The sequence below is a fragment of the Lissotriton helveticus genome, assembly GCF_964261635.1.
Source record: "Lissotriton helveticus chromosome 1_1 unlocalized genomic scaffold, aLisHel1.1 SUPER_1_unloc_71, whole genome shotgun sequence".
Classification (NCBI taxonomy): domain Eukaryota; kingdom Metazoa; phylum Chordata; class Amphibia; order Caudata; family Salamandridae; genus Lissotriton; species Lissotriton helveticus.
Window position 1 is genome coordinate 1,026,878 of NW_027611716.1, and position 19,730 is coordinate 1,046,607.

General features: G+C 50.7%; 1 protein-coding gene across 1 annotated transcript in view; it reads right to left on the reverse strand.

Annotated features, from left to right (window-relative positions):
* The window catches only part of LOC144806434 (uncharacterized), a 226,253-nt gene extending 206,527 nt beyond the window's left edge, over nucleotides 1–19,726 (reverse strand). The window contains exons 1-2 of the mRNA XM_078672801.1: nucleotides 18,432–19,726; nucleotides 12,056–12,911 (exon numbers count right to left, since the gene is read on the reverse strand). Coding sequence (XP_078528927.1) covers nucleotides 12,231–12,911; nucleotides 18,432–19,676 — 1,926 coding nt within the window. The 5' untranslated portion in view covers nucleotides 19,677–19,726 and the 3' untranslated portion in view covers nucleotides 12,056–12,230. The remainder of the gene's footprint in view (nucleotides 1–12,055; nucleotides 12,912–18,431) is intronic.
* Between the last annotated feature and the right edge of the window lie 4 nt (nucleotides 19,727–19,730).

Below are 19,730 nucleotides of genomic sequence, written 5' to 3' on the forward strand. Positions count from 1 at the left end.
TGCATTATACAGGGGCTGACAAGGAGTCCATTTCCAATTGTGGTATGTACCTAGGGTACATGGAGTCCATTTTACAGAGAGAGCAGATGGCCTGGGGCCCTGATTAGCAGGGAACCAGGTCAACTAAGTCAAAAAACCAGCTAAACACAGGCAAAAAATCTGGGGTAACCATAGTCAGGTAGCCACCTTCCTACATAACCCCCCCCCAAACGAAAGGAGATAAGGCTATCCTTGGCCAGGTAAGCCTATATTGCCTGAGTGGCCATATAAGGAAGTACCTGCACTAGCATGGGTACCCCCTGTCTCATGGTCCACTAAGCAGTCCCTCACCCTTTGGGTATTAGAGGGTCTCCACCATAGGGAATCACTACCTTGGGTGTGTTTATGCAAAGTGTGAGAAGTTGGCCTGGTAGGGGATGTTTCCAATTCTGGAACCACCTACTACCTGACCAAACAATCCCCTTATGGTGTCTGGTTGTAAGTCAACCTTATTAGACAAGCTATCCTAGTGGTAGCATGGACTAAGCAGCCTAAAGGCTTAACTTAAGAGGTCGTGTTAAGCGAGCTGTTTTACCACATACAATCCTGTAATACCAAATGAAAGGACACCACACAAGTATATATTATAAAAATATATGTGTTTATTACTAAAAACAATCCCCAGTATTCTTTATGAATAAAGGGGCACAAGCGTTAAATCAAAAGCACTGTTTAAACATACAAAGTTGCACAATTATGGATGAGGGCAGGGGGCCACTCAAACCATATACTAAACAAGTGGTATAAGAGAGGCCACTCGAACAGTGGTTAGGCCTAGGGCCTAGGGAATCGCTGGGAGCAGTCAGGACAAGCAATGCTGAAGTCGGGAATGGCCCTCGGGATTCGGGAGATGTGCGGAAAGCGCACGCATGCACCAATGTTAACCAATGGTGCGTAAAAGTCAAATAGTTAAAGTTTAAGGACACTTCCGCTGAACCTAGAGGAACAAAACTTAACACACAGACCCTAGAGGTGTGCACCAGTGTGGGAACACCGGCGGAGCAAAGTTACCTCACCCACAGGAAGTGGGTGCACAGGGTCGAAGTGGCGTCGGGTTTTGACACGCAGGCTCTTGGTGCTTGAAGCTGAAAGGGCTGCAGGCAGGGTGAAGACGAAGTGTCCGGTGGAGTCCAAGGGTGGACTCAAGTTGTAGAGTACCTGAAAGCAGAGGGGACAGAGTCTGGGTCACTCAGCAGTGACCAGGGTGGAACCAGGACGGAACCAGGCAATGTCGGGCGCAATCAGGTGGTCGTCGAGGCGCTTCTCTTCGCTGTCACGTGGGCTCTGGGGCATCTGCGACGTCCAGGAGCAGGTCACGATCTGTCCCACGCAGGCTCTCACCGTCGGTGCAGTCGGCTTCCGGTTTGGAGCAAACAAGCCTTGGTAAGAGCAATCCACGCGGGATTGGAAGATGGCGTCTCACTCGGACCAGGAAGGTCAGAGTCGGGGCTCCCTTTCAGGGGAGCTGGTGTGGATCTGGAGCAACCAGAATCACGAGTCTTCTTTTGTAGTTCGTCGGCACAGGGACCACAAGCCAGCTGGCAAGTGACCGGGCCAACGCGTTGAGCCAAATCGTGCCAAAGGGCCCCACGCAGCACTCGTCGAGTGTGGAGGGCTGAACTTCGGCTCAGGAGTAGCTCAGGGTGGGGGCTTCTCAAACCCCGGTGTACAGCTTCGAGGGTCACTCGTGGGCTGCACGGTCAGCGTCTCGTGGTCACTTCAAGATGGCGTGCCCCACGCTTCCGGTCGCCTCCACGGGTCTCAGCTTTGCAGGGACTGTGGATCGGGCTGTTAGAAGCTGGGCAAGCTTGATCTCGTCGATCTCAGTCGCTCGAGTTCCGGCGGGAACTGCAACCAAGTAGACGTCGAGGGCTGGATGGTGCCTGCTGCTGCAGGGTGGTCACTCCTTGACCACAAGGGAGATTCTTCGGGCTTCCACGTTGAGATGGAGGGCGAAGGGTCCAGAATATCGTTTCAAATGTTTCTTCCAGGAAATCTGATGTGCATTGGCACTGCTCCCACTCTTATTCGAATCTGGTGGGCGTGATTACCTGCTAGGTCCCCTCCTATGGGTGGGACCCAGGAAGTGGGTGGATACACCCCCTTCCTTTGATCCAGGCCGCCCTGGCACGAGGGCTGGAGTGCCCCAGAACCGGTTTGGCCGGATTATGCAAGGGGCAGCCTTGTGCGCCCCAGGCAGTGTCTGGTTTCTTTCAAACCTCCCTGCTACAATACACTATCTCCTGTCTGGAGGGCGGTGACACCCTCCTGTGACAGGAAACCCTTTGTCCAGGACCCCCTTGACTGGGTTTCGGTCAGCTCCAGGGGTCCAGACATTTGTCTGTGGCAGAGGCATCCATTTTGTGGATCTTAAGGCCTTTGGAGAAATCAACCGCATTAAAGCAAAGTAACATGTCTTACCCCTCTAGAGGGGTGGAATGCCATCCCCGTCGCCAGAACTGGCGAGGGGATGGTATTCCAAAGCGTATGACACCTTACACGACATGTTTTGATAAAGCCAAACCAAAGTTGCAAAATAACCGCGAGGATTATAAGGCACTTAATAGTATATGGTATGGCATTATCCTGAAACAGCTTAGGGATTTGTTCCCGACGGCTGCAGACAGGCTCAGCTCATGCTAGAGCTCCATCTCACATAAAAACCATGCACCCAGCCTCCAGGATTGGTGAGGCCTGTCTATAGGAGTGGCTCACAGGTTTACATGTGTCCAGATATAGGTTTAGACATAGGTATACTATATCTAAGCAAGGGGTGTGTACACCACCTTACCCCAGCTGAGTGATCAGCCAGTTGTGTCAATTTAAGAACCAGCCAGGGGTGGCAAAAGATATGCTGCAGCCCCTGGTAGGCCTTGGTGGCTCCTATGCCCTGGGCACCTATAGTGCATTATACAGGGGCTGACAAGGAGTCCATTTCCAATTGTGGTATGTACCTAGGGTACATGGAATCCATTTTACAGAGAGAGCAGATGGCCTGGGGCCCTGATTAGCAGGGAACCAGGTCAACTAAGTCAAAAAACCAGCTAAACACAGGCAAAAAATCTGGGGTAACCATAGTCAGGTAGCCACCTTCCTACATAACCCCCCCCCAAACGAAAGGAGATAAGGCTATCCTTGGCCAGGTAAGCCTATATTGCCTGAGTGGCCATATAAGGAAGTACCTGCACTAGCATGGGTACCCCCTGTCTCATGGTCCACTAAGCAGTCCCTCACCCTTTGGGTATTAGAGGGTCTCCACCATAGGGAATCACTACCTTGGGTGTGTTTATGCAAAGTTAAAGGCTGGTTTGGATATGGAGTATTGAAGTTAGGCTCTACTAAGTTAGGGCTTGGCTTCCTCCAATTATCTTCCACCAGGTGTGCCTTTCTTTCTTTAACTGAGTTGCACTGTGCTCTCAGGGTCAGCCTCTGGCTACCTAAAGCTGGAGGCTGGGCCCCTCTGTTTGGCTTGCTGGAGGGACAGTTCAGGTTTGGGCCCCTTGGGTCCCAGGTTTGGCTGTGCCCAACAGAATCCATCTGTGGGAGGTCCCTAACTACTTTTAAGGGGGCTCCCTCAGGAGTTTTTAAAGTTTTCACCTTACTAGGGCTACTAGTTTTGGTGCACCTAATCTTTTGATGGGGGTGCTGTATTTGACAGGGGGCCCTCTGGGTCTCACTGTCCTTCTTGTCCTCTGCAGCCCTGGGCTGGCTAAGGCAAGGTAGAGAGGGGCAGGTTACCTGCTCCAGACTGGGTCCCACCTGAGAAGGGTCCACTGACATCAGAGGTTCTGTCAGGCTAGGCCCAACCACCTCTGGGGCAGTTCCTTCATCAGGGGTAAGATCAGTTCCCTGAGGAGGCTGATCCTGTCCTAAAGTCTGGTGAGGGGGAGATTTCTCTTCCTCCTCCATGCTCTCAGTTTGTGTGGAGTTATCCATCATTTCAGGTTTCACAACACACGTGTCAGTTTGAGTTTGGGCTGTGGCCATCACAGCCCCACCAACCTTTTCAGGAGGAGACTCAGTTTGGGTTTCTGCTGTTATCATAACAGCTTTGCTATTCTGTTCAGGAAGAGCTTTTGCTAAAGATGGGGCAGGGAGTATCTCCGCCCTACCAACCTTTTCAGGAAGGACATCTTGAATTGGGGCTGTAGCCATTACAGCCCCACTAACCTTTCCATTGGAATTTACCATTCTAGAATGGATTTCCTGTTCAACCCCAGCCCAGGCTGAGATTTCTAAATCATTACCCAGTAGACAGTCTACAGGCAAGTTTGGGGACACTGCCACTCTCTTTGGGCCAGTGACACCTCCCCAGCTGAGACTTACTACTGCCATGGGATGATTTGTTTGGATGCCATCAATGTTTATTACCTGGTATGTGGCACCAGGTAAAAGTTGCTTAGAGGGGACTATGCCATCAGCCACCATGGTGATGCTAGCCCCTGTGTCTCTAAAAGCTTCAACTCTTAAACCATTGATGATGGGTTCTTGTCTATACTTGCTCAAAGTATTTGGGCAAGCAGAGAAGTTGGCAAACCCCATGCCAGCCTCATAAACAAGATCATTGGGTGATGGGGACCTGGATAGGCCAGGGTCCACCTGATTTCCAAAAGTAAACCCACCCAGATTCCTGGGTGTGCTTCCACTTCCTGGGGGATTACTGCTGACAGTAACAGGAGGTGTTGAAGCTGGCTTTGGAGGTATATTTTCTTTATTGTTATTCTTGGGACAACAGCTGTCTGTTTTGTAATGCCCCACCTGTTTACAGGGATAACAATAGGGTTTTTTCTCAGTTGAAGAAGTGTCTTGGGACCCACCCCCATCCTTGGAGTTTTGGGGCCCTGGGGAAGTCTTTTCTTTACTTTTATCCCCACCCTTATCTTGAGGCTTGGTAGACTCCTTCTTCTGGTTACTGTCCTGATTCTTAGGCCTAATCCTGGTTCTGACCCATTTGTCTGCCTTCTTTCCCAATTCTTGGGGAGAGGTCAGATCAGAGTCTACCAGGTGCTGGTGTAAGAGCTGGTTCTGACAGTTACTTAGGATCTGCTCCCTCATAATCAAATTATACAACCCTGTAAAGTCATGTACTTTGCTGCCATGTAGCCAACCCTCCAGAGCCTTAGTAGCACAATCTACAAAATCAGTCCAGTCCTGAGTCTGTGTCTTCTGGGTGTCTCTGAACTTGAACCTGTACTGTTCAGTGGTTAAGCCAAACCCATCTATCAGAACACTCTTCAGGACTTTGTAATTGTTTGCATCCTCATGTCTGACAGTGAGGAGCTTGTCCCTCCCTTTCTCTGAAAAGGAGTACCATAAGATTGCTGCCCACTGTTCCTCAGGAACCTGCTGTACCATGCAGGCTCTCTCAAGAGCAGTCATCCATTTGTGGATGTCATCCCCTTCTTTGAAGGGGGGCACAATCTTTGTCAGGTTTCTACTATCATAGGACCTGGGTTTCTCTTTAGGAATATTGCTGCCACCAGTGGCACCTAAGCCACACAATTTTTGCTCTCTTGCCAAGGCAAGTCTAGCTTGAGCCAAGGCTACCTCCTCCCTCTCTATCTGGAGTTTGACAGCCCTCATTCTGGCCCTATGTTCTAGCTTTTGAGAAGCACCCATGCTTCTCTGTGATTCTCTGGAGGCACTAGAAATATGAGAGTCCCCTGAGGGGGACCTCACTCTTCTGTTGCCTGGGAGAATAACATGTTGGGTTCTGGGGAGGTGCTGGCCCTCTCCATTCCCCAGTAGGTCCAAGTTGGCCTGGCTAAGCCTACCAACTGGAACCTGGCTACCTTGATCCTGTACTTCTAAGTCCTCAACCTCTGAGTCCTCATCCAAGTCATCATCATCCTCCTCTTCAGGGGGATCAACTGCAGGGGGGTTCCCTCCAGTTCCTGTATCTAGGGAAGCTGCTTTTGCCCTCTCTAAGTCATCCTGTTCTAGGAGTTCTATCAGGGTCAGGCAGGTGGGGCTTCTGCCCCTTTTTAACCCTCTTGCTTTGCACAAGACAATCAAGTCTCTGCGGGTTAGTTTGTCATATCCAGAAGTTGCCTGGGTAGGGTCAACTGTCACAGGACTAGACCCTGAGGCCTTTCCTGTGTCGGACATGGTTACTAGTGAGGTGTAAGTGGTGCACTTACCTACACTAAGTGTTTTCCTACTGGACCTTGCTAGTGAGTTGTAGTCAGGGGTGTGCTACTCCCTTCAACCTACAACTACTAAGTTCAGTAGAACTTAATATGCTAAGCTTTTGATTTTATATGTACCTAGAGGTACTTGATGTGATCTTTCAATTTGATATAAAGATTGCAATGGTAAAACAACAGCAAGCTCAAATCCGCACCGCTGCTCACCAATGTGAGAAGTTGGCCTGGTAGGGGATGTTTCCAATTCTGGAACCACCTACTACCTGACCAAACAATCCCCTTATGGTGTCTGGTTGTAAGTCAACCTTATTAGACAAGCTATCCTAGTGGTAGCATGGACTAAGCAGCCTAAAGGCTTAACTTAAGAGGTCGTGTTAAGCGAGCTGTTTTACCACATACAATCCTGTAATACCAAATGAAAGGACACCACACAAGTATATATTATAAAAATATATGTGTTTATTACTAAAAACAATCCCCAGTATTCTTTATGAATAAAGGGGCACAAGCGTTAAATCAAAAGCACTGTTTAAACATACAAAGTTGCACAATTATGGATGAGGGCAGGGGGCCACTCAAACCATATACTAAACAAGTGGTATAAGAGAGGCCACTCGAACAGTGGTTAGGCCTAGGGCCTAGGGAATCGCTGGGAGCAGTCAGGACAAGCAATGCTGAAGTCGGGAATGGCCCTCGGGATTCGGGAGATGTGCGGAAAGCGCACGCATGCACCAATGTTAACCAATGGTGCGTAAAAGTCAAATAGTTAAAGTTTAAGGACACTTCCGCTGAACCTAGAGGAACAAAACTTAACACACAGACCCTAGAGGTGTGCACCAGTGTGGGAACACCGGCGGAGCAAAGTTACCTCACCCACAGGAAGTGGGTGCACAGGGTCGAAGTGGCGTCGGGTTTTGACACGCAGGCTCTTGGTGCTTGAAGCTGAAAGGGCTGCAGGCAGGGTGAAGACGAAGTGTCCGGTGGAGTCCAAGGGTGGACTCAAGTTGTAGAGTACCTGAAAGCAGAGGGGACAGAGTCTGGGTCACTCAGCAGTGACCAGGGTGGAACCAGGACGGAACCAGGCAATGTCGGGCGCAATCAGGTGGTCGTCGAGGCGCTTCTCTTCGCTGTCACGTGGGCTCTGGGGCATCTGCGACGTCCAGGAGCAGGTCACGATCTGTCCCACGCAGGCTCTCACCGTCGGTGCAGTCGGCTTCCGGTTTGGAGCAAACAAGCCTTGGTAAGAGCAATCCACGCGGGATTGGAAGATGGCGTCTCACTCGGACCAGGAAGGTCAGAGTCGGGGCTCCCTTTCAGGGGAGCTGGTGTGGATCTGGAGCAACCAGAATCACGAGTCTTCTTTTGTAGTTCGTCGGCACAGGGACCACAAGCCAGCTGGCAAGTGACCGGGCCAACGCGTTGAGCCAAATCGTGCCAAAGGGCCCCACGCAGCACTCGTCGAGTGTGGAGGGCTGAACTTCGGCTCAGGAGTAGCTCAGGGTGGGGGCTTCTCAAACCCCGGTGTACAGCTTCGAGGGTCACTCGTGGGCTGCACGGTCAGCGTCTCGTGGTCACTTCAAGATGGCGTGCCCCACGCTTCCGGTCGCCTCCACGGGTCTCAGCTTTGCAGGGACTGTGGATCGGGCTGTTAGAAGCTGGGCAAGCTTGATCTCGTCGATCTCAGTCGCTCGAGTTCCGGCGGGAACTGCAACCAAGTAGACGTCGAGGGCTGGATGGTGCCTGCTGCTGCAGGGTGGTCACTCCTTGACCACAAGGGAGATTCTTCGGGCTTCCACGTTGAGATGGAGGGCGAAGGGTCCAGAATATCGTTTCAAATGTTTCTTCCAGGAAATCTGATGTGCATTGGCACTGCTCCCACTCTTATTCGAATCTGGTGGGCGTGATTACCTGCTAGGTCCCCTCCTATGGGTGGGACCCAGGAAGTGGGTGGATACACCCCCTTCCTTTGATCCAGGCCGCCCTGGCACGAGGGCTGGAGTGCCCCAGAACCGGTTTGGCCGGATTATGCAAGGGGCAGCCTTGTGCGCCCCAGGCAGTGTCTGGTTTCTTTCAAACCTCCCTGCTACAATACACTATCTCCTGTCTGGAGGGCGGTGACACCCTCCTGTGACAGGAAACCCTTTGTCCAGGACCCCCTTGACTGGGTTTCGGTCAGCTCCAGGGGTCCAGACATTTGTCTGTGGCAGAGGCATCCATTTTGTGGATCTTAAGGCCTTTGGAGAAATCAACCGCATTAAAGCAAAGTAACATGTCTTACCCCTCTAGAGGGGTGGAATGCCATCCCCGTCGCCAGAACTGGCGAGGGGATGGTATTCCAAAGCGTATGACACCTTACACGACATGTTTTGATAAAGCCAAACCAAAGTTGCAAAATAACCGCGAGGATTATAAGGCACTTAATAGTATATGGTATGGCATTATCCTGAAACAGCTTAGGGATTTGTTCCCGACGGCTGCAGACAGGCTCAGCTCATGCTAGAGCTCCATCTCACATAAAAACCATGCACCCAGCCTCCAGGATTGGTGAGGCCTGTCTATAGGAGTGGCTCACAGGTTTACATGTGTCCAGATATAGGTTTAGACATAGGTATACTATATCTAAGCAAGGGGTGTGTACACCACCTTACCCCAGCTGAGTGATCAGCCAGTTGTGTCAATTTAAGAACCAGCCAGGGGTGGCAAAAGATATGCTGCAGCCCCTGGTAGGCCTTGGTGGCTCCTATGCCCTGGGCACCTATAGTGCATTATACAGGGGCTGACAAGGAGTCCATTTCCAATTGTGGTATGTACCTAGGGTACATGGAATCCATTTTACAGAGAGAGCAGATGGCCTGGGGCCCTGATTAGCAGGGAACCAGGTCAACTAAGTCAAAAAACCAGCTAAACACAGGCAAAAAATCTGGGGTAACCATAGTCAGGTAGCCACCTTCCTACACAAAGTTAAAGGCTGGTTTGGATATGGAGTATTGAAGTGAGGCTCTTCTAAGTCAGGGCTTGGCTTCCTCCAATTATCTTCCACCATGTGTGCCTTTCTTTCTTTAACTGAGTTGCACTGTGCTCTCAGGGTCAACCTCTGGCTACCTAAAGCTGGAGGCTGGGTCCCTCTGTTTGGCTTGCTGGAGGGACAGTTCAGGTTTGGGCCCTTTGGGTCCCAGGTTTGGCTGTGCCCAACAGAATCCACCTGTGGGAGGTCCCTAACTGTTTTTAAGGGGGCTCCCTTAGGAGTTTTTAAAGTTTTCACCTTACTAGGTGTGAGAAGTTGGCCTGGTAGGGGATGTTTCCAATTCTGGAACCACCTACTACCTGACCAAACAATCCCCTTATGGTGTCTGGTTGTAAGTCAACCTTATTAGACAAGCTATCCTAGGGGTAGCATGGACTAAGCAGCCTAAAGGCTTAACTTAAGAGGTCGTGTTAAGCGAGCTGTTTTACCACATACAATCCTGTAATACCAAATGAAAGGACACCACACAAGTATATATTATAAAAATATATGTGTTTATTACTAAAAACAATCCCCAGTATTCTTTATGAATAAAGGGGCACAAGCGTTAAATCAAAAGCACTGTTTAAACATACAAAGTTGCACAATTATGGATGAGGGCAGGGGGCCACTCAAACCATATACTAAACAAGTGGTATAAGAGAGGCCACTCGAACAGTGGTTAGGCCTAGGGCCTAGGGAATCGCTGGGAGCAGTCAGGACAAGCAATGCTGAAGTCGGGAATGGCCCTCGGGATTCGGGAGATGTGCGGAAAGCGCACGCATGCACCAATGTTAACCAATGGTGCGTAAAAGTCAAATAGTTAAAGTTTAAGGACACTTCCGCTGAACCTAGAGGAACAAAACTTAACACACAGACCCTAGAGGTGTGCACCAGTGTGGGAACACCGGCGGAGCAAAGTTACCTCACCCACAGGAAGTGGGTGCACAGGGTCGAAGTGGCGTCGGGTTTTGACACGCAGGCTCTTGGTGCTTGAAGCTGAAAGGGCTGCAGGCAGGGTGAAGACGAAGTGTCCGGTGGAGTCCAAGGGTGGACTCAAGTTGTAGAGTACCTGAAAGCAGAGGGGACAGAGTCTGGGTCACTCAGCAGTGACCAGGGTGGAACCAGGACGGAACCAGGCAATGTCGGGCGCAATCAGGTGGTCGTCGAGGCGCTTCTCTTCGCTGTCACGTGGGCTCTGGGGCATCTGCGACGTCCAGGAGCAGGTCACGATCTGTCCCACGCAGGCTCTCACCGTCGGTGCAGTCGGCTTCCGGTTTGGAGCAAACAAGCCTTGGTAAGAGCAATCCACGCGGGATTGGAAGATGGCGTCTCACTCGGACCAGGAAGGTCAGAGTCGGGGCTCCTTTTCAGGGGAGCTGGTGTGGATCTGGAGCAACCAGAATCACGAGTCTTCTTTTGTAGTTCGTCGGCACAGGGACCACAAGCCAGCTGGCAAGTGACCGGGCCAACGCGTTGAGCCAAATCGTGCCAAAGGGCCCCACGCAGCACTCGTCGAGTGTGGAGGGCTGAACTTCGGCTCAGGAGTAGCTCAGGGTGGGGGCTTCTCAAACCCCGGTGTACAGCTTCGAGGGTCACTCGTGGGCTGCACGGTCAGCGTCTCGTGGTCACTTCAAGATGGCGTGCCCCACGCTTCCGGTCGCCTCCACGGGTCTCAGCTTTGCAGGGACTGTGGATCGGGCTGTTAGAAGCTGGGCAGGCTTGATCTCGTCGATCTCAGTCGCTCGAGTTCCGGCGGGAACTGCAACCAAGTAGACGTCGAGGGCTGGATGGTGCCTGCTGCTGCAGGGTGGTCACTCCTTGACCACAAGGGAGATTCTTCGGGCTTCCACGTTGAGATGGAGGGCGAAGGGTCCAGAATATCGTTTCAAATGTTTCTTCCAGGAAATCTGATGTGCATTGGCACTGCTCCCACTCTTATTCGAATCTGGTGGGCGTGATTACCTGCTAGGTCCCCTCCTATGGGTGGGACCCAGGAAGTGGGTGGATACACCCCCTTCCTTTGATCCAGGCCGCCCTGGCACGAGGGCTGGAGTGCCCCAGAACCGGTTTGGCCGGATTATGCAAGGGGCAGCCTTGTGCGCCCCAGGCAGTGTCTGGTTTCTTTCAAACCTCCCTGCTACAATACACTATCTCCTGTCTGGAGGGCGGTGACACCCTCCTGTGACAGGAAACCCTTTGTCCAGGACCCCCTTGACTGGGTTTCGGTCAGCTCCAGGGGTCCAGACATTTGTCTGTGGCAGAGGCATCCATTTTGTGGATCTTAAGGCCTTTGGAGAAATCAACCGCATTAAAGTGAAGTAACATGTCTTACCCCTCTAGAGGGGTGGAATGCCATCCCCGTCGCCAGAACTGGCGAGTGGATGGTATTCCAAAGCGTATGACACCTTACACGACATGTTTTGATAAAGCCAAACCAGAGTTGCTAAATAACCGCGAGGATTATAAGGCACTTAATAGTATATGGTATGGCATTATCCTGAAACAGCTTAGGGATTTGTTCCCGATGGCTGCAGACAGGCTCAGCTCATGCTAGAGCTCCATCTCACATAAAAACCATGCACCCAGCCTCCAGGATTGGTGAGGCCTGTCTATAGGAGTGGCTCACAGGTTTACATGTGTCCAGATATAGGTTTAGACATAGGTATACTATATCTAAGCAAGGGGTGTGTACACCACCTTACCCCAGCTGAGTGATCAGCCAGTTGTGTCAATTTAAGAACCAGCCAGGGGTGGCAAAAGATATGCTGCAGCCCCTGGTAGGCCTTAGTGGCCCCTATGCCCTGTGCATCTATAGTGCATTCTACAGGGGCTGACAAGGAGTCCATTTCCAATTGGTATGTACCTAGGGTACATGGAATCCATTTTACAGAGGGAGCAGATGGCCTGGGGCCCTGATTAGCAGGGAACCAGGTCAACTAAGTCAAAAAACCAGCTAAACACAGGCAAAAAATCTGGGGTAACCATAGTCAGGTAGCCACCTTCCTACATAACCCCCCCCCAAACGAAAGGAGATAAGGCTATCCTTGGCCAGGTAAGCCTATATTGCCTGAGTGGCCATATAAGGAAGTACCTGCACTAGCATGGGTACCCCCTGTCTCATGGTCCACTAAGCAGTCCCTCACCCTTTGGGTATTAGAGGGTCTCCACCATAGGGAATCACTACCTTGGGTGTGTTTATGCAAAGTTAAAGGCTGGTTTGGATATGGAGTATTGAAGTGAGGCTCTACTAATTTAGGGCTTAGCTTCCTCCAATTATCTTCCACCATGTGTGCCTTTCTTTCTTTAACTGAGTTGCACTGTGCTCTCAGGGTCAACCTCTGGCTACCTAAAGCTGGAGGCTGGGTCCCTCTGTTTGGCTTGCTGGAGGGACAGTTCAGGTTTGGGCCCCTTGGGTCCCAGGTTTGGCTGTGCCCAACAGAATCCATCTGTGGGAGGTCCCTAACTGTTTTTGAGGGGGCTCCCTCAGGAGTTTTTAAAGTTTTCACCTTACTAGGGCTACTAGTTTTGGTGCACCTAATCTTTTGATGGGGGTGCTTTATTTGACAGGGGGCCCTCTGGGTCTCACTGTCCTTCTTGTCCTCTGCAGCCCTGGGCTGGCTAAGGCAAGGTAGAGAGGGGCAGGTTACCTGCTCCAGACTGGGTCCCACCTGAGAAGGTTCCACTGACATCAGAGGTTCTGTCAGGCTAGGCCCAACCACCTCTGGGGCAGTTCCTTCATCAGGGGTAAGATCAGTTCCCTGAGGAGGCTGATCCTGTCCTAAAGTCTGGTGAGGGGGAGATTTCTCTTCCTCCTCCATGCTCTCAGTTTGTGTGGAGTTATCCATCATTTCAGGTTTCACAACACACGTGTCAGTTTGAGTTTGGGTTGTGGCCATCACAGCCCCACCAACCTTTTCAGGAGGAGACTCAGTTTGGGTTTCTGCTGTTATCATAACAGCTTTGCTATTCTGTTCAGGAAGAGCTTTTGCTAAAGATGGGGCAGAGAGTTTCTCAGCCCTACCAACCTTTTCAGGAAGGACATCTTGAATTGGGGCTGTAGCCATTACAGCCCCACTAACCTTTCCATTGGAATTTACCATTCTAGAATGGATTTCCTGTTCAACCCCAGCCCAGGCTGAGATTTCTAAATCATTACCCAGTAGACAGTCTACAGGCAAGTTTGGGGACACTGCCACTCTCTTTGGGCCAGTGACACCTCCCCAGCTGAGACTTACTACTGCCATGGGATGATTTGTTTGGATGCCATCAATGTTTATTACCTGGTATGTGGCACCAGGTAAAAGTTGCTTAGAGGGGACTATGCCATCAGCCACCATGGTGATGCTAGCCCCTGTGTCTCTAAAAGCTTCCACTCTTAAACCATTGATGATGGGTTCTTGTCTATACTTGCTCAAAGTATTTGGGCAAGCAGAGAAGTTGGCAAACCCCATGCCAGCCTCATAAACAAGATCATTGGGTGATGGGGACCTGGATAGGCCAGGGTCCATCTGATTTCCAAAAGTAAACCCACCCAGATTCCTGGGTGTGCTTCCACTTCCTGGGGGATTACTGCTGACAGTAACAGGAGGTGTTGAAGCTGGCTTTGGAGGTATATTTTCTTTATTGTTATTCTTGGGACAACAGCTGTCTGTTTTGTAATGCCCCACCTGTTTACAGGGATAACAATAGGGTTTTTTCTCAGTTGAAGAAGTGTCTTGGGACCCACCCCCATCCTTGGAGTTTTGGGGCCCTGGGGAAGTCTTTTCTTTACTTTTATCCCCACCCTTATCTTGAGGCTTGGTAGACTCCTTCTTCTGGTTACTGTCCTGATTCTTAGGCCTAATCCTGGTTCTGACCCATTTGTCTGCCTTCTTTCCCAATTCTTGGGGAGAGGTCAGATCAGAGTCTACCAGGTGCTGGTGTAAGAGCTGGTTCTGACAATTACTTAGGATCTGCTCCCTCATAATCAAATTATACAATCCTGTAAAGTCATGTACTTTGCTGCCATGCAGCCAACCCTCCAGAGCCTTAGTAGCACAATCTACAAAATCAGTCCAGTCCTGAGTCTGTGTCTTCTGGGTGTCTCTGAACTTGAACCTGTACTGTTCAGTGGTTAAGCCAAACCCATCTATCAGAACACTCTTCAGGACTTTGTAATTGTTTGCATCCTCATGTCTGACAGTGAGGAGCTTGTCCCTCCCTTTCTCTGAAAAGGAGTACCATAAGATTGCTGCCCACTGTTCCTCAGGAACCTGCTGTACCATGCAGGCTCTCTCAAGAGCAGTCATCCATTTGTGGATGTCATCCCCTTCTTTGAAGGGGGGCACAATCTTTGTCAGGTTTCTACTATCATAGGACCTGGGTTTCTCTTTAGGAATATTGCTGCCACCAGTGGCATCTAAGCCACACAATTTCTGCTCTCTTGCCAAGGCAAGTTTAGCTTGAGCTAAGGTAAGCTTAGCTTGACTCAGGGCTACCTCCTCTCTCTCTATCTGGAGTCTGACAGCCCTCATTCTAGCCCTATGCTCAGCTTTCTGAGAAGCACTCATGCCTCTCTCTGATTCTCTGGAGGCACTAGAAAGATGAGAGTCCCCTGAGGGAGATCTCACTCTTCTGTTGCCTGGGAGAATCACATGTTGGGTTCTGGGGAGGTGCTGGCCCTCTCCATTCCCCAGTAGGTCCAAGTTGGCCTGGCTAAGCCTACCAACTGGAACCTGGCTACCCTGATCCTGTACTTCTAAGTCCTCAACCTCTGAGTCCTCATCCAAGTCATCATCATCCTCCTCTTCAGGGGGATCAACTGCAGGGGGGTTCCCTCCAGTTCCTGTATCTAGGGAAGCTGCTTTTGCCCTCTCTAAGTCATCCTGTTCTAGGAGTTCTATCAGGGTTAGGCAGGTGGGGCTTCTGCCCCTTTTTAACCCTCTTGCTTTGCACAAGACAATCAAGTCTCTGCGGGTTAGTTTGTCATATCCAGAAGTTGCCTGGGTAGGGTCAACTGTCACAGGACTAGACCCTGAGGCCTTTCCTGTGTCGGACATGGTTACTAGTGAGGTGTAAGTGGTGCACTTACCTACACTAAGTGTTTTCCTACTGGACCTTGCTAGTGAGTTGTAGTCAGGGGTGTGCTACTCCCTTCAACCTACAACTACTAAGTTCAGTAGAACTTAATATGCTAAGCTTTTGATTTTATATGTACCTAGAGGTACTTGATGTGATCTTTCAATTTGATATAAAGATTGCAATGGTAAAACAACAGCAAGCTCAAATCCGCACCGCTGCTCACCAATGTGAGAAGTTGGCCTGGTAGGGGATGTTTCCAATTCTGGAACCACCTACTACCTGACCAAACAATCCCCTTATGGTGTCTGGTTGTAAGTCAACCTTATTAGACAAGCTATCCTAGGGGTAGCATGGACTAAGCAGCCTAAAGGCTTAACTTAAGAGGTCGTGTTAAGCGAGCTGTTTTACCACATACAATCCTGTAATACCAAATGAAAGGACACCACACAAGTATATATTATAAAAATATATGTGTTTATTACTAAAAACAATCCCCAGTATTCTTTATGAATAAAGGGGCACAAGCGTTAAATCAAAAGCACTGTTTAAACATACAAAGTTGCACAATTATGGATGAGGGCAGGGGGCCACTCAAACCATATACTAAACAAGTGGTATAAGAGAGGCCACTCGAACAGTGGTTAGGCCTAGGGCCTAGGGAATCGCTGGGAGCAGTCAGGACAAGCAATGCTGAAGTCGGGAATGGCCCTCGGGATTCGGGAGATGTGCGGAAAGCGCACGCATGCACCAATGTTAACCAATGGTGCGTAAAAGTCAAATAGTTAAAGTTTAAGGACACTTCCGCTGAACCTAGAGGAACAAAACTTAACACACAGACCCTAGAGGTGTGCACCAGTGTGGGAACACCGGCGGAGCAAAGTTACCTCACCCACAGGAAGTGGGTGCACAGGGTCGAAGTGGCGTCGGGTTTTGACACGCAGGCTCTTGGTGCTTGAAGCTGAAAGGGCTGCAGGCAGGGTGAAGACGAAGTGTCCGGTGGAGTCCAAGGGTGGACTCAAGTTGTAGAGTACCTGAAAGCAGAGGGGACAGAGTCTGGGTCACTCAGCAGTGACCAGGGTGGAACCAGGACGGAACCAGGCAATGTCGGGCGCAATCAGGTGGTCGTCGAGGCGCTTCTCTTCGCTGTCACGTGGGCTCTGGGGCATCTGCGACGTCCAGGAGCAGGTCACGATCTGTCCCACGCAGGCTCTCACCGTCGGTGCAGTCGGCTTCCGGTTTGGAGCAAACAAGCCTTGGTAAGAGCAATCCACGCGGGATTGGAAGATGGCGTCTCACTCGGACCAGGAAGGTCAGAGTCGGGGCTCCTTTTCAGGGGAGCTGGTGTGGATCTGGAGCAACCAGAATCACGAGTCTTCTTTTGTAGTTCGTCGGCACAGGGACCACAAGCCAGCTGGCAAGTGACCGGGCCAACGCGTTGAGCCAAATCGTGCCAAAGGGCCCCACGCAGCACTCGTCGAGTGTGGAGGGCTGAACTTCGGCTCAGGAGTAGCTCAGGGTGGGGGCTTCTCAAACCCCGGTGTACAGCTTCGAGGGTCACTCGTGGGCTGCACGGTCAGCGTCTCGTGGTCACTTCAAGATGGCGTGCCCCACGCTTCCGGTCGCCTCCACGGGTCTCAGCTTTGCAGGGACTGTGGATCGGGCTGTTAGAAGCTGGGCAGGCTTGATCTCGTCGATCTCAGTCGCTCGAGTTCCGGCGGGAACTGCAACCAAGTAGACGTCGAGGGCTGGATGGTGCCTGCTGCTGCAGGGTGGTCACTCCTTGACCACAAGGGAGATTCTTCGGGCTTCCACGTTGAGATGGAGGGCGAAGGGTCCAGAATATCGTTTCAAATGTTTCTTCCAGGAAATCTGATGTGCATTGGCACTGCTCCCACTCTTATTCGAATCTGGTGGGCGTGATTACCTGCTAGGTCCCCTCCTATGGGTGGGACCCAGGAAGTGGGTGGATACACCCCCTTCCTTTGATCCAGGCCGCCCTGGCACGAGGGCTGGAGTGCCCCAGAACCGGTTTGGCCGGATTATGCAAGGGGCAGCCTTGTGCGCCCCAGGCAGTGTCTGGTTTCTTTCAAACCTCCCTGCTACAATACACTATCTCCTGTCTGGAGGGCGGTGACACCCTCCTGTGACAGGAAACCCTTTGTCCAGGACCCCCTTGACTGGGTTTCGGTCAGCTCCAGGGGTCCAGACATTTGTCTGTGGCAGAGGCATCCATTTTGTGGATCTTAAGGCCTTTGGAGAAATCAACCGCATTAAAGTGAAGTAACATGTCTTACCCCTCTAGAGGGGTGGAATGCCATCCCCGTCGCCAGAACTGGCGAGGGGATGGTATTCCAAAGCGTATGACACCTTACACGACATGTTTTGATAAAGCCAAACCAGAGTTGCTAAATAACCGCGAGGATTATAAGGCACTTAATAGTATATGGTATGGCATTATCCTGAAACAGCTTAGGGATTTGTTCCCGACGGCTGCAGACAGGCTCAGCTCATGCTAGAGCTCCATCTCACATAAAAACCATGCACCCAGCCTCCAGGATTGGTGAGGCCTGTCTATAGGAGTGGCTCACAGGTTTACATGTGTCCAGATATAGGTTTAGACATAGGTATACTATATCTAAGCAAGGGGTGTGTACACCACCTTACCCCAGCTGAGTGATCAGCCAGTTGTGTCAATTTAAGAACCAGCCAGGGGTGGCAAAAGATATGCTGCAGCCCCTGGTAGGCCTTAGTGGCCCCTATGCCCTGTGCATCTATAGTGCATTCTACAGGGGCTGACAAGGAGTCCATTTCCAATTGGTATGTACCTAGGGTACATGGAATCCATTTTACAGAGGGAGCAGATGGCCTGGGGCCCTGATTAGCAGGGAACCAGGTCAACTAAGTCAAAAAACCAGCTAAACACAGGCAAAAAATCTGGGGTAACCATAGTCAGGTAGCCACCTTCCTACACTAGGGCTACTAGTTTTGGTGCACCTAATCTTTTGATGGGGGTGCTTTATTTGACAGGGAGCCCTCTGGGTCTCACTGTCGTTCTTGTCCTCTGCAGCCCTGGGCTGGCTAAGGCAAGGGAGAGAGGGGCAGGTTACCTGCTCCAGACTGGGTCCCACCTGAGAAGGGTCCACCGCCATCAGAGGCTCTGTCAGGCCAGGCCTAACAACCTCTGGGGCAGTTCCTTCATCAGGGGTAAGATCAGTTCCCTGAGGAGGCTGATCCTGTCCTAAAGTCTGGTGAGGGGGAGATTTCTCTTCCTCCTCCATGCTCTCAGTTTGTGTGGAGTTATCCATCATTTCAGGCTTCACAACACACATATCAGTTTGAGTTTGGGCTGTGGCCATCACAGCCCCACCAACCTTTTCAGGAGGAGACTCAGTTTGGGTTTCTGCTGTTATTATAACAGCTTTGCTATTCTGTTCAGGAAGAGCTTTTGCTAAAGATGGGGCAGAGAGTTTCTCAGCCCTACCAACCTTTTCAGGAAGGACATCTTGAATTGGGGCTGTAGCCATTACAGCCCCACTAACCTTTCCATTGGAATTCACCATTCTAGAATTGGTTTCCTGTTCAACCTCAGCCCAGGCTGAGATTTCCAAATCATTACCAAGTAGGCAGTCTACAGGCAAGTTTGGTGACACTGCCACTCTCTTTGGGCCAATGACACCTCCCCAGCTGAGACTTACTACTGCCATGGGATGATTTGTTTGGATTCCATCAATGTTTGTAACCTGGTATGTGGCACCAGGTAAAAGTTGCTTAGAGGGGACTATGCCATCAGCCACCATGGTGATGCTAGCCCCTGTGTCTCTAAAAGCTTCAACTTTCAAACCATTGATGATGGGTTCTTGTCTATACTTGCTCAAAGTATTTGGGCAAGCAGAGAAGTTGGCAAACCCCATGCCAGTCTCATAAACAAGATCATTGGGTGATGGGGACCTGGATAGGCCAGGGTCCACCTGAGCTCCAACAGTAAACCCACCCAGATTCCTGGGTGTGCTTCCACTTCCTGGGGGAGTACTGCTGACAGTAACAGGAGGTGTTGAAGCTGGCTTTGGAGGTATATTTTCTTTATTGTTATTCTTGGGACAACAGTTGTCTGTTTTGTAATGCCCCACCTGTTTACAGGCATAACAATAAGGCTTTTTCTCAGTTGAAGAAGTGTCTTGGGACCCACCCCCATTCTTGGAGTTTTGGGGCCCTGGGGAAGTCTTTTCTTTATTTTTATCCCCACCCTTATCTTGAGGCTTGGTAGACTCCTTCTTCTGGTTACTGTCCTGATTCTTAGGCCTAATCCTGGTTCTGACCCACTTGTCTGCCTTCTTTCCCAATTCTTGGGGAGAGGTCAGATCAGAGTCCACCAGGTGCTGGTGTAAGAGCTGGTTCTGACAATTACTTAGGATCTGCTCCCTCATAATCAAATTATACAATCCTGTAAAGTCATGTACTTTGCTGCCATGTAGCCAACC